At 39.6% G+C, this 14,122-nt stretch overlaps 1 protein-coding gene across 1 annotated transcript in view; it reads right to left on the bottom strand.

Moving 5' to 3' along the window:
• Nucleotides 1-14,122, bottom strand: part of Pibf1 (progesterone immunomodulatory binding factor 1) — a 160,247-nt gene that overhangs the window by 98,742 nt on the left and 47,383 nt on the right. The window contains exon 10 of the mRNA XM_051160907.1: nt 2,457-2,555. Coding sequence (XP_051016864.1) covers nt 2,457-2,555 — 99 coding nt within the window. The remainder of the gene's footprint in view (nt 1-2,456; nt 2,556-14,122) is intronic.

Raw genomic sequence — 14,122 nt, 5'->3', positions numbered from 1 at the left:
CTAATCTGGTAATCAGTTCTTTTTAAAACAAGATGGATTCGTGAAAGGATGAAAGTTAATTTTTTGTTTTGTTTTGTTTTGTTTGGGGACAGGGTTTCTCTGTGCACCCTGGCTGTCCTGCACTCACTTTGTAGACCAGGCTGGCCTCGAACTGCAATTTGCCTGTCTCTGCCTCCCAAGTGCAAAACCTTAAAATAATACCACCAGAACAAGTGAGTTAATCATTCCTTTTCCATGGCAAGTTAAGCCCAGTGTATCCTTCTTATAAGCACTTATCACTGATAACATACAGATTTAAAAAAGGAGGGGGATTTCATGTATGAATATTAAGAGAAGTATTTAATTTAAAAAATACAGTACATTTAAGATTTTAAAACAGGGAAGGTCTCACCCCAAAGCTACACATTTCAAGTCTCAGTCCTCACATACTCATCGTGCCCCAATGCCTGGCCAGCTTGTCTCAACATCTAATTGACAGAGAATCTGCTCAACAAGTAGAGCCACACTAGAAAGTGTTCCTTTACTCTTTATTAATAGCACTTAGCCAGTGGTCTGCAACTTGGGCTTTAGGTTCGGTGGGAATTAAAGCCAGTCTTCATATGTGAGTCAAGTATCTGTGCCCAGTTTGATTTAGCACTAAAAGGTATCTTTGGATTCTCCTACTTTGGGTCATTTTCTTCTGAAGGCTTTCTGTATTAGTCTCAGGTGCCAAGATGGCAAGTTCTGAAGAACGACCATCACAGAGCACCCTCTCCACCTGATACTGTTATCTCCAGACTGGAGGCCCCACAGCCATTTTCACAGTTGTGTTTAAGCCCATAACTCAAGCCTAACAGCTTCTCTTTCGGTACCCAAGTCCATGTTTAAAAAGGAACACACACACACACACACACACACACACACACACACACACACACACACACACACCACACACACACAGAGCTCTATTCCTATTAAAATTCACTCAGCTTATCAAATAGTCAACAAATCAAAAGATCTACTTGGTTCCACTTCTGTAGCTCTACCATTCTTCTCTGCGGTATATCAAAAATTTCAGTGTTGATTTTGTTTGTTTGGTTTTTTTGTATCTTTGTTTTCCCTAGGGCTGTGGATCCAACTCAGGGCCTTTTAAATACTCTGCAATGCTCTTCCACTAAATTATATCCATGGCCAAAATTTTAGTTGTATATATTGTTTAAATTTCAAATTAGAAGCCAGGCATGATGGCAAGTGTCTAGAGTCTCAGCTACTTAGGAGGCTGAGACAGGAAGATTTAAATCTAAGACTTTGAGGCCAGTCTGGGTAACATGAGACCTGAACCTTAAAAAAGATAATTGCAAATTAACATATAATGCTTTATTTATCAATACATAGAAATGCTGAGCTTAATATTAAAGGCCTGTCACTATGTGAAAGACATATGTAAACTTTCTATACTATTTCAGCAACTCTTCTGTCTAAAATTATTTTAATAAAGGGGAAAAAAAAACAGTCCTTACTCTACACGTAATCAAACTATTTAAAACTTAGAGTAACTCAAACAAATAATGATCTTTTAACTTCAAGCTTATCACTGATTTCCTTTTATTTTAAGGATGCGCACCTGAACTGGTAACTGAAGACAAAGTATTCTCTCCTGTCCCTACAAGAACAACACTAGAACATACAGATTTTGACAGATGATTTGGCGAGTGTACAATGGTACAACTCCTTTGGAATAAGTTTCAGAGTTTTTTTTCCACTCATAGGCACCTACCTAAGAGAAAAGCATGCAGTCACACAGACACATATACAAAACATACACATATACAAAACATACACATACACATATACAAAACATACACAGACACATATACAAAACATACACATACACATGTACAAAACATGAATGAGAATGTTCACAGCAGCTTTACTTTGGCAGCTGCAACTGAGAACCCAAATTTTAATCAACAGAATATATTAACTGGCACATGCAGATACAGAAATAAGGAATGATCGATATCGGAATGGGTTGAACACAAATGCTGAATCAAGGAAAGTAGATCCAAGAAAGTGAATAATGTATGATTCCACTGATGTTTAGTCTAAGAACAAAGCTGATGTCAGTTATAGAAATCAGAAGGCTGCTGTCTCTTGAAGGGAAGTAGATAAGATGAACTGAAAGGGTATAGGGAACTCTCTGGAATGACTTAATTAAGAAAACTGTAAAATACAAATCACAGTTCCATTAAACACACACACACACACACACACACACACACACACACACACGCATGCGCTGGTTTTTTGAGATAGGCGGCAGTCTAGGCTGGCCTCCAGCTCCTAGTCATCCTCCGGCTTCAGTGCTGGAATTATAGGCCATCTTCTACTATAGCTGGCTTTAAAAGTTTTTTCTAAAAGGAAAACACAATAGAAACAATCCCGGAGGAACTTTAGCCTTTCCGTTTCCTTCTTACCTGTCTAGGAGCTGCTCATGCTTTTCCAGAGCATCTTTTTCCGCTGTCACTGCTCGATTCTTCTCGGCGAGAGCATTATCTCGGGCTTCACGGAGATTTCTAAAATTCAAACGTGCAACCCAGTTATTTTGAATGCATGAGCATCTATCTTTCAAAGAGTCACACAGTTGCTTACAATGCTTAGATGTCTATCTTAAGGACTGACTGGAGACGGATGACGTTGAGTGTACGGTGCATGAAGCTGCCTGGCTTGCAGAGTATTCTGATAACATGCAGCAATAAAGGTGCAAACACAGTATTTCTAAACAGAACTGGGTTAGATGTTAGAATTTAATTACTTTTAGTTATTCATGGGGAGTGGCAGTTGGGATCATAATTGCTCCCACAGTTAGAATGCTTTCTTCATAGTTTTTTCCTCATGGGTAGAAGGGTAGGCTTAAAAGTGAGTATAAACCTCTATCTTGTATCCAGTGGTACAGTGACTTGGTAACAGTCAGTAACACGGGGCCCTAATCACAAGAAGGAGAAAACAGTACTTAATTATCCTATGTGTGAAGGAATAACTTTAAGGTACAACTAAAGGTCATTTGCTGGAGGCAAGGATCTCAGCATAGGGTGGAGAACACTTCCAGGAATTCCCTGTGCTTCAACAAGTTCCTTATCAGAAAAGGGTCTGGCCTGTAATCTTCCCTGAAGGCTATGTGACTATGATGCTCCTTACAAGATCTGGGGTTACCAGATCAGGTGGTGTGGAACCCCAGCCATTGTGATTCCATCTTGTTGCTAGACTTCATCTTAGGCCTGTCCTTAAGGTCACCCTAGTTACTGTAAAAACCACAAACCGTTCAAGGAAAAGAACCACCCTAGGTCCGAGCCAGCAGGAAAACACCTGATGTTTTAACATCCCCAGATGTTAAGCATTTTGTGATCAGGCTTGACCAATTCTCTAGCGCCAACCCAACCTTGCTAAATGTCAACCAATCCTGTAACTACCAAACTGGAAAACTCTGTCTTTGTCAGAGCTCTCCTACTGATCTTCTGCTTAGGTGAGGTTCGAGGGCCCTCAGGCTTGAGTTTAAATAAAGACCCCTTGCTTTTGCATATGGCTTTGGACTCCTGGTGGTCTTTTGGAATCTAGTGATCTGGGCACAACAGTGGAGTGAGAACCCCCACTAAGGAAAGGGAGTCCACCTTCAGAGACAGAGCTATCCAGAGAAGTCACACTTCAACCTTATCCAGCAGAGTCCCACAGTTCAGAACATGGCTGTTCTGACGAGAAATCACATCCAAAGACCTTCTAGGTCTATGTGATCTGGTTGGCAAGAGATCACATCCAAACATCTAGGTCTGTGTGATCCGGATGGAATACAAACATGCCTTTAATACAGGAGACAGAGGCAAATAGATCTGAGTTCAAGGCCAGCCTAGGATAGAGCAAGTGTCAGGTAAAGAAAAGCTTCAGGTGTACATGTCTTTAGTCCCAAACGTAACGTTAGTTTGTAGAAGGAAGCACTCATGTTAGAAAGTGATGTCTAATTGAGTGGCAGAAAAGATGATGAATCAGAGATTTGACAGAATAGGATATGCCCAGGTCTCACAAGAAGAGAGAGGAAAGGGAAGCTACTTAAGAGGCAGTTTTTCAGAGAGAGGAGGCAGTTTTACCAGGACAGTAATAGCAAGATGGATTACAGAGAGGAACTCAGAAGAAGACTGAACAAGCCAAAAGATGAGAAGAAGCCACAAGATTAGAGTAGATTGCTGAGTTAGTTTGAGGCCTAACAGAACAATTCTGGGCCGAGAGAAGGCAGGCTGAGTAAGTCAGCTGGGAGAAGACTTTTAGCCACAACAGCTGAGTTGAGCCAGCCAGCCCAGAGCTCAGAGAGAACAAGTAAGGGTGAGCTTATTAAGCAGTGAGTCTCAGAGGCTGAGAACACTCTTGGCCTAGATTAGAGCGTACAGAGTCTAGGAGCTTCTAGGACTAGGCCTAGGTTAGCAGAAGGAGGCATTAGCCTCCCAGATAGCAAATGAGCCAGGAGAATAAAAGTTACTTTTATACGTAAGTCATCCACTTATGATGAGCGCAGAAACCAAAGCTGTTGAAAAGGTTACTTTAGTAGCAGCTAAGGAGAGAACTCCAATGGGAGAAGGTAGCAACAGTGAGTATATAAAAGATAATACAGCCAGACACGAGCCTCTTACACCCAAGTATCTTTATGTTTTAATACATATGAAACTTGGGGGCAAAAAACTGAACTTTGTTCAGTTAGTCACTTAACTTAAAAATTTCTACTTCTTTAGCCGGGCGTGATGGCGCACACCTTTAATCCCACTATTTGGGAGGCAGAGACAGGCAGATCCCTGTGAGTTTGAGGCCAGCCTGGTCTACAAAGTGAGTTCAGGACAGCCAAGGCTACACAGAGAAACCATGTCTCAAAAAAAAAAAAAAAATCTACTCCTTTAATGGAGTTATAATAGAGAGAAGTATAGGCCATAACATGAATGATTTGCTCACCTAACATCCACAAACCCTTATGATGCATTTGCGATACATTGAAGTACAGGGAGTTTGTATAACTGGCCTTGCGACACATAGTTCGAAAAGGGCCACAGAGTTTATATGCATAGAGTTTAGATATACTCTGAAACCCATGATTTTAACATAACATCACAGCACTTCTCATTAAAGAGCAGGCCGGGATACTAGAAGTCAGTTTCTTTATTATTCACACAAATGTCAGTAGTAAGCCATGAAAACTCACATTTTTTGATACATCAATATGATACACAGTGGATAAAAATACCCAGTGATCCCCTTGCTATACCCATACTCAATGCTGCCTTTTTGCACAGTGATGAGTAACTATTTACAGTCTTAATCATGTCAACCACTAGAGAGAGATTCATCAGCCAAATTTATGAGCCACAAATAAAACAGTTGTAAAAGTTGATGTAAAGGTCACTCTTGTCAAAAAAACAATAACAATAATTTTGTATGCTATTCTCTAAGTAGGATTTCTTTCTTAAGTAGCTTAAAAATTATTTTCTGGTGCCATCATAATTGAAACGACCTTAAAAACTATTCTATTATTAAGCCAAATAAAACCTGGAAAATAAATTTTAGAGAACACAATTTTTTAAGTATCTTAAACATTTATATATTTTTATTCTAAGATGACCTACATATTTTCGCCAGTAAATCACAATTAGTTTCAATTCTCCTTTCTAAAAATGGGCTCAATATTTTAAATGTGATTTAAGTAGCAGAATTCCAAGTCGGTCACATTGGCAGTGCTAGAACACGAATGCTAAGTTGGTAGATGGAGAAGCCTCATTCCCTGATTATACTCCCTTTCTAGTAAGAATGAGCATTAGAAGTAAAGCTAAGTCACAGTAAGAAGAGCTATCATAAGAGAGTAACAGTGCAGACTGACCCAGCCAGCCAGCATCATCCAGCTAACTGGGGTATGATAAGGCACAAACAAAATTCCAAGGTCACAGGAAGAAGAGTTGTTCTTAACATGTAAGTTATTGACATAAGGGAACTAAGTGGACATTTTTCTAAAAAGTGGCACACATATAAGAAATATTAAAGGACACCTAGCTAAGAAAATTCCAAACGAGAAGACCAAAGGAAGAAGGAGAAAGCTCTAGAAGCCTGGGCTTTTATCATTAGTGTTACCCCCTAGGTATACGCAGGTAAGAGTTCCTTATAAACGTGTTGTCTTGTTTGGCTGCCATATCGTCCATAACTAGTCTACAACTGACGTACTTTATATTTTTTAAAGTATTATCAGTTGACATCCTTCAAGTACAGTTTAAGAGAAATAAACTGAATATAGGATTCCATTGACAACAGTATTGACAGTAAATATACAGTGTTTATTTTATATCAGGGATTGTTCTAGGAACTACATATATAGTATTTATTGTGGTTGAATATGAAATGTCCCGGTAGACTCATGTATTAGCTAATAGCTAGCTTCACTATTTGGGAAGGTTGTGGAATCTTTAGGAGGTAGAAGCTTGCTGTATGAAGCATGTCACTGGAGGTAGATCTTGAGATTTATTTTCAAGCTGGCCCCACTTCTGTTCACTCTCTGCTTCCTGAATGCAGACACTCTGTGACCAGCAGGCCTCTTCCTCTTGCTGCCATCCTGTGGTAGTTTAAATAGGAATGGACACTGTGGACTCATATGTATGAATACTTGAGCCCCAGCTGGGGGAACTGTTTGGGAGGATAGGAGGCGTGGCCTTGGTGGAGGAGCTGTGCACTGGGGCAGGTTTATAAGTTTCAAATGACCCAAATATTCCCAGCTAGCTCTCTCTGCCTCCTATTTTCAGATCAAGGTGTAAGTTCTCAGCTACTACTCCAGTGCCATGTGTGCTGCAATGCTCCCTGCCATGGTGGTCATCACCTCAAGCCCCCTGAAACTGTAGGCCAGAAAACAGTCTCCCTTAAATTCCTTCTTGTCAGATATTTTGTCACAGGAATGAATGAGAAGAGTAACTAATTTTGTCCCAGGAATGAATGAGAAGAGTAACTAAAACAGTAACTTGTCACAACTCTATCAATCGTAGGTTGTATCCTTTCCATCTTAAAAATCTGTTTCAAGACTGAAATGCAAAGGCTCAGCCCAAGGTCACATCATACGGTGCACTGCAGCGGCTGAGTGGAACTCTAGTCTCTGTCCAGATTCTCTGCTCTGAAGCATGCCCGTTGTTGCTGTTCTCAGGACTCCTTTATTCCCCACACACTTCCTCCCTGGGATATCCTGACATTATGAGATTTGTAGTGCATGATTACATCACGGCACAAACAGATGTCAATCGGAATTAGCCTGAGAAGAACTGTAAACACAGTGTACACGCTCTTTTAAAATTAGACTGGATTAACAAAACACCAGATGCACTGCATCCCCAAATACAGATAAAACAGTAACTTCCACATAATGAATGAATAATCCATTTCCAAATGTTAAATGTATTAGCGGACGCAGTAAATATAATTAAGAACAAATAGCATGGATTCAAATGTTCCTCAAAAGAGAAACTTGAAAAATTGACAGAAGCGATCTTCAGCATATATAAGCTAACAGGGTTGAGATACAAACTGAAAGTAACAACATGTAATTGGAGTAACATTGAAATATGTCAGGAGCTGTCCAAGTGGCTAATATAACAAAGATTTTAAAATATAAACGTCCATAGTCCTTCCGTACCTTCAGGACCTTGGTGACTGAACATCTTCTACTGGCTCCACCCCACCAACCCCAACTCAAGCATACCTAAATCCAAGGATGCTAAAATTGTGAATATAAAATGGCATGTTTTTCCTTAAGAGAATGGCGTCTCATTTCCTCTAGGAGGGGTTGGGTAGGTTTCTGTTTGCTCTCTTGGTCTACTGATGCTTCTTTTCTTTTTAAAAAAGATTTATTTATTTATTTATTTATTTATTTATTTATTTATTTATTTATTTATTATGTATACAGTGCTCTGCCTGCATGTACATCTGCAGACCAGAGGAGGGCATCAGATCACATTATAGATGGTTGAGAGCCACCACGTGGTTGCTGGGAATTGAACTCAGGACCTCTGGAAGAGCAGTCAGTGCTCTTAACGGCTGAGCCATCTCTCCAGTCCCCAGATGTCTATTTTCATCGGGAGTTGGTTATAAGTTATTATTGGTCTCATACAGAGAGAAAACTAGGTTGGATTCAGGGATGTCTCTCTTTTCCTTTATTTTTCTTTTGTAGGTAAGGCGATAGGAGCTGAAAAGAAAGAAAGGGGGATATAGAAATATAGAGGAAGGATAGAACAAAAAGTAGATTACTGAATCTACTCCTCAACTCAAGGCCTTAATTATTACTCACAAATAAGGTTATTTTTAATTCAGTGGTATTGAATTATGTATATTGAAATGCAAGTCATGGTCACGTCACATACTAGTCTAATTTTATCACAAGAATATATATCCTAGGTCTAATAGATAGATATAATTCTATAGATATATATAAGGTAAAATAGTTAAATAAGGTCTTCAAAAGCCTCAGAGACCTACAGAACATGTTATTTAAAGATGTTTTTATTATTCTAAAGATTCTTTGACAACAAGACAAGTTAACTTCTGGCAACACCCAGCCTGCCTCAAAGAATATGAGCATCAAAGAACCTCCTTATGGAGTTGGCTTCAAATGCGGCAAACCAGACACTGGGCAAAATGTCCTTGTTTCTGCCATAGACAGAATTCTGCTTAAAAATGGGCGAGCTTAGATACAGGCAGAGTTGACAGCAGAACTCTGCCAAGACACGGTAAGCAAATCCTCAATAGTTCCTGCCTCACAAATAAGTCTGTCAGATATTGGGCTGGATGGCTGAAGATGATGCTCCAGCGTTACAGAGAGTGTTGGGTGACTGTTCAGGCAGTACTGCTGTCTCAGTCATTTTTTCATTTTGGAAGCTGCTAACCCACACTCTGGGTTCACTCAGGTATTTAAGTTTTATTCCTTCTCAAGTCTCTGATGGGGTTGAAGACGCAATAGTTTAGTCTTACAATTAAGCTTGTGTTGGTTAGGGGTTAAGATGTTTTTTATATCAAGGTAGATGTTTAAGTTAATAGATATGAGATAGGATAGATATTGATCTTCATTCAGAAATTTAGACCCAACAAGATAGGAAAGATGTTTACTTCAAGTTTGCCAAATACAAATAGCCAAATCAGTATGAATGTAACATTTATATAATTCTTGATTGTCTTGTGGTTCTTCCTGCTGTGTGTAGTTTATTTTATTCATGTGTAATAATATAAATGTATATGTTAAAAAAGAAACAATAAAAAAAAAAACAAACAAAAAATAGCCTGGGAGGTTTTTTTTTTTGGCATATGATTTACAACAGGCATCCCCTGCATAATTCAGATTACTCAAAAGGCCCAATACAATGTAACTCCACATACGTTGTACTGACAAGGAAAAGTCACTATACCGTTCGTACAAACTGTTTAAACAGTCTGTTTAAAAGTATTTTTGATCTGCGGTTGGTTGAATCAGTAGATAGAGAACCCACAGATAAGGAGGCTGGAAATTAATTAACTTTAAAAACCATTGTCTGCAAAATACGTTTATACAGCTAAGATTTCAGCACCAATCTGTTTTTTCATGATTCTTTCATGTAGTTGTCTATTCACTTCTCTTAGGTAAGATATAATTTTCCTATCTGCTTCTGATAGTGTTGGAAGGCACACTGAAAGGAAGAATGGAGAGAGGGAAAAATAAAAATAAAAAAATAAAAGGGTGGGCATCTCAGGACAAGTAATAGAGTAACTAGGGCACACACACACTCTCATACATACATACATGCTTATCTTGCACTACTATTTCATGGCAAAAGAGGGCACTACAGTAATTAGAACAGAGAAGTTGCTTGGATAAATAGGAGATAAAGAGAAGTCATATACTTAATGAGAATCTCATAGAAGTCTTAAGTTCTTAATAACTTATCTATATAACACAGGTCTAATATTGTAACAAAACGGGCACATGTACTATAATGTCACTTGTGTAGTAGACAGTTTAATACATGTAATTATATCCACAAGGTCTTCACAACTTAAGCATAAAAACCTCCATACAAAATGTGAATAGACTATTGAATAGAACAAATATATTTTCTCATTTGTAGAAGATAAAATTCCCAGTATCAATAGGTAATATCTAACTTTATCTTGTTGTAAAAAATGTTAGAAAAGCTAGAAATCTTTAGCCTAGGACTGCCCTATAACTTGCAGTCTTCCTGCCTCAGCCTCCTGAATTCTGGTATTCGAGGAATATGCTAATGTGCCTAAAAAGAATTCTTATTTAATAAGTTTTCTTCAGCAAAGTTATGTATTTCAGAAGAAGGAACATTTTGAGATCACTGTCGACTGGAATGTTATAATTTCCTATCCTATTGTAATTACTTCTATGGTTTGAACGTCTGTCTCTTCCAAAAGTCATGTTCAAATGCAATTATAGCTGGAACAGTAACAGTACGTGGCGCTCAGGCGAGCAGGCCCCGAGGGAGCAGCCTTTCTGAGTGGCACTGATGCTGCTGCAATGAGTAAGTCTGCCTGCCTCTTGCTCTCTCCTGTGCTCTCTGCCCTTCTGTCATGTGGGGACCGAGGAAACAGGCCCCTGCCAGATGCCAGCACATTGATATTGAACTGCCCAGCTTCCAGAGTAGTGAGATAATGAGTTCCCACTCATTACATATTACCCAGTCTCAGGTATTCCCTTAGAGTAGCAAATATAGGCTAAGTCAGCCAGTGCTCACATGGACTTTTTGGTTTTCTAGCTGTGAAGATGAACTCAAAGTAAGTAACTATCCAATCTACATCGCAGTAAACATACACACAGGAGAAGTCCATATGCATGAGAAATTTACAAAACAAGAACCTCAGTTAAGATTCATTAAGATGCTGAGGTCTAAACACTGGTCCGGAGTTACTATCAAGGTGAAACTGACTAGCTGTGGCAGGTGATTGCCTGAGTAGCTTTTGTGTCGGTATCTAGGCTCAGTCCAGACCAGTCCATTACAAACGTCTTCATCCTGCTTTCCCCGCCTCCCCACCTGTGCACAGAACTAGGTACAAAGAATGCACATGTAAATGCTTGCACAGCTGAGCTCACCCACAGTCTATGTGGGACCGCCTACACACCTCAAAGCCAGTACTAATGACACGAAGAACTACCCAGAGGAGTACGGGGCAATAACAAGAGAGCTGCGACAAAACCCAGCCACAGCTACCTCACCACACACAAGTCACCTGCCAAATCCCTTACGTTCAGAATCTATCTGAAAAGACCAAAAAACAAAAAATGAGAGAGAGAGAGAGAGAGAGAGAGAGAGAGAGAGAGAGAGAGAGAGAGAGAGAGAGAGAGAGACAGAGAGAGACAGAGAGACAGAGAGACAGAGAGACAGAGAGACAGAGAGACAGAGAATATGACTCATAAATATTTTCAGGGACACCCACTTTTAAATGCAGACTAGAACCTCTGTAACGTGCCTCAAGTTCATCTACTGGGGCAGATTAAATACATCCAACCAATCCCTGTAAGTAAACCCAGAGTCAAGGTTTAACACTGTTTAATACCACTAATAATCTATGGAGATTTCACCATTGTCACCCGGGCTTCTTGAGCACTTTTGGGAGATAGCACATTATGATCAAGATAGCACTGACATGGGAATGAAATAAAATTACCAAAGCAATGCAACCCTAATGGCTACACTGAAAAGCATTCCCAGTCTCCTTTGTACGACTGCACCCTCCCTTTCAAACAACTGTGAGGCTGCTGATTTCCGATTCTGTGCAACAGGAAGAGCCGAATGAATGCTTCTAAGATACTCTGACCTGTTTTCCAGCAGTTTCTTTTCTGTGCTTATGAAAACATCTTACATTCAAGGTGGCTTTGTGTTCTGGAAAAATTCAATCACCTGAGTTTATCTTACCTTTATTATCTCTCAGAAGTCTTAAGGAACAAGTATATTAGCAATTGTGTGTAGACCCTCAAAATCTTATAATAATGGACTTTAATGTAATAATTTCATGTTACCAGTACAATAATCATTTTACTTAAGTTGTCCATAAATAAAATGATTCTTATTACCCACAGGCAAAAGGTATAAACACAACCATTTATATCCATGTTATATATTTTATAGATTAGGCTGCCCTTTTCATGTGCACTACCCACTTTAGACTTCAGGGGCCACAAACATTACTGTTAGCTCACTTTTACAGAAGAGGGAACTAAACTCGGGGATACAAAGCAGCTTCTTCACCCCACTAGCAAGTGCTCTAGGTGCTGGAGACAGGGGTTGAATCTCTTTTTTCAAAATCTCTTAGGATATACTCTCACTCACGCAGTACTGTCTTCTCTTTCTAAGAGAGGGCTTGGGCAGCCTCTTGAGTACTGGCATGGCAGGCATGCACCTTGATTTGGAACAAGGTCTTATTTCTAACCATGTAAGAGGGGCTGTAGCCTTTCACACAGACCTATTAAGCAAATTATTTATATAATAATCCTTGCCACTGGACTGTTTCTCTTTCTGTCTCTCAGCTGCCAGGTGTTTCTCTACTTTTAGCTGCCTACTCTCTTCTAGAAATGCTCATTAGGGAAAGGTGAAGTAATTAAATATGCAAGTGTAAATACGTGCTACATTTGAACTCACAATACAACAGCACACCGATAAAGTATAAAAGACAACATCATGTATCTAACTGCAAAGCCAGGTTAACTTACCTAGATTAAAAACAAAACTAATATGTAAACATTTTCTGAATTTTGCTTTTCATAAGGAATAATAAAACCTTTCTTTACTCATACTAAGTTTTAAGATTAAAAAAAAAAACCCAAAAAACAAAACAAACAAACAAAAAACCAAAAAAACCCCAAAACCAACAACAAGCAAACCAAACCGAAACATCCTATGTATTTTGCAATGTGAAGGACTGAAGGGGACAGAAGTTATAACTACATTTTAGATCTGCCATAAAGGAGATTCTATCACATCAGTGCAGGGACAGGCTGTCCAACTGGCTAGGTAAGTGCTGGCACAGCACTGGCTGCAGTTTGCTGCCATCTGGTGGCAACTGTCCCTTACAGTGTTAATTGATTAATTACAGTGTCAATCTAAAATCGTGTGACTGAATGGAGCACCTGGGTCCAATCCCATCGACTTTCTGGTTAGACGGATGATGATTAGTTTCAACTGTCGACCCAACAGAGCCTAGAATCACCTGGGAAGAGTCTCCATGAGATGTGGTCTAGATCAGGGTGCCCAGGGTGTGGGGATTGTCTTGATTGCATTAATTGATGTGGGAGACCCAGGCAGAATGTGGGAGGGACCAGTTCTCGGTTTGGGGCCCTGCAGAAAGCAAGCTAAGCACTAAAAGCACACATGTACTTTCTTATGCTCTTAACTATGGACGTGAGTAGTTGCTTATGGTCCTTGCTTTGACTTCCCAACATGATCAACTTGTAAGCTAAAATAAACCCTTCCTCCCCTAAGTTGCTTTCTGTCAGGATGTTCTCTTGCAGCAGCATAAATGGAGCTTGGATCGATGGCATCCATTTTGTTGTGAACCTGGGTTCAGAACAAGCCTGGAGATAAGCAAAGCTGCTTCTGGCTTTCGTGCTTTGGGAAATGACTGTTGGCCATTTTCCTACCCAACTTTGCCAACCTACTAATACTATTTAGGAGAGGGAGTTAATTCATCTAAATTTATGCTATGCTAGGATGTATTTTATTTTATTATTTTTTCAAATATATTTTATTAATTTATTCATATTACATCTCAATTGTTATCCCATCCCTTGTATCCTCCCATTCTTCCCTCCCTCCCATTTTCCCCTTACTCCCCTCCCCTATGACTATGACTGAGGGGGACTTCCTCCCCCTGTATATGCTCATAGGGTATCAAGTCTCTTCCTGGTAGCCTGCTATCCTTCCTCTGAGTGCCACCAGTCCTCCTCATCCAGGGGATGAGGTCAAATATGAGGCACCAGAGTTCGTGTGAAAGTCATACCCCACTCTCCACTCAACTGTGGAGAATGTAGGATGTATTTTAAATGATTCTCTTTGTTCTTGTTTTTAGATGGACAACTGAAAAATCAGGAAATTATCAC

Source organism: Acomys russatus, chromosome 18 (genome assembly GCF_903995435.1).
Source record: "Acomys russatus chromosome 18, mAcoRus1.1, whole genome shotgun sequence".
NCBI lineage: Eukaryota > Metazoa > Chordata > Mammalia > Rodentia > Muridae > Acomys > Acomys russatus.
Note: the sequence above shows the minus strand (reverse complement) of the source record. Positions and strands in the feature narration are given on the sequence as shown.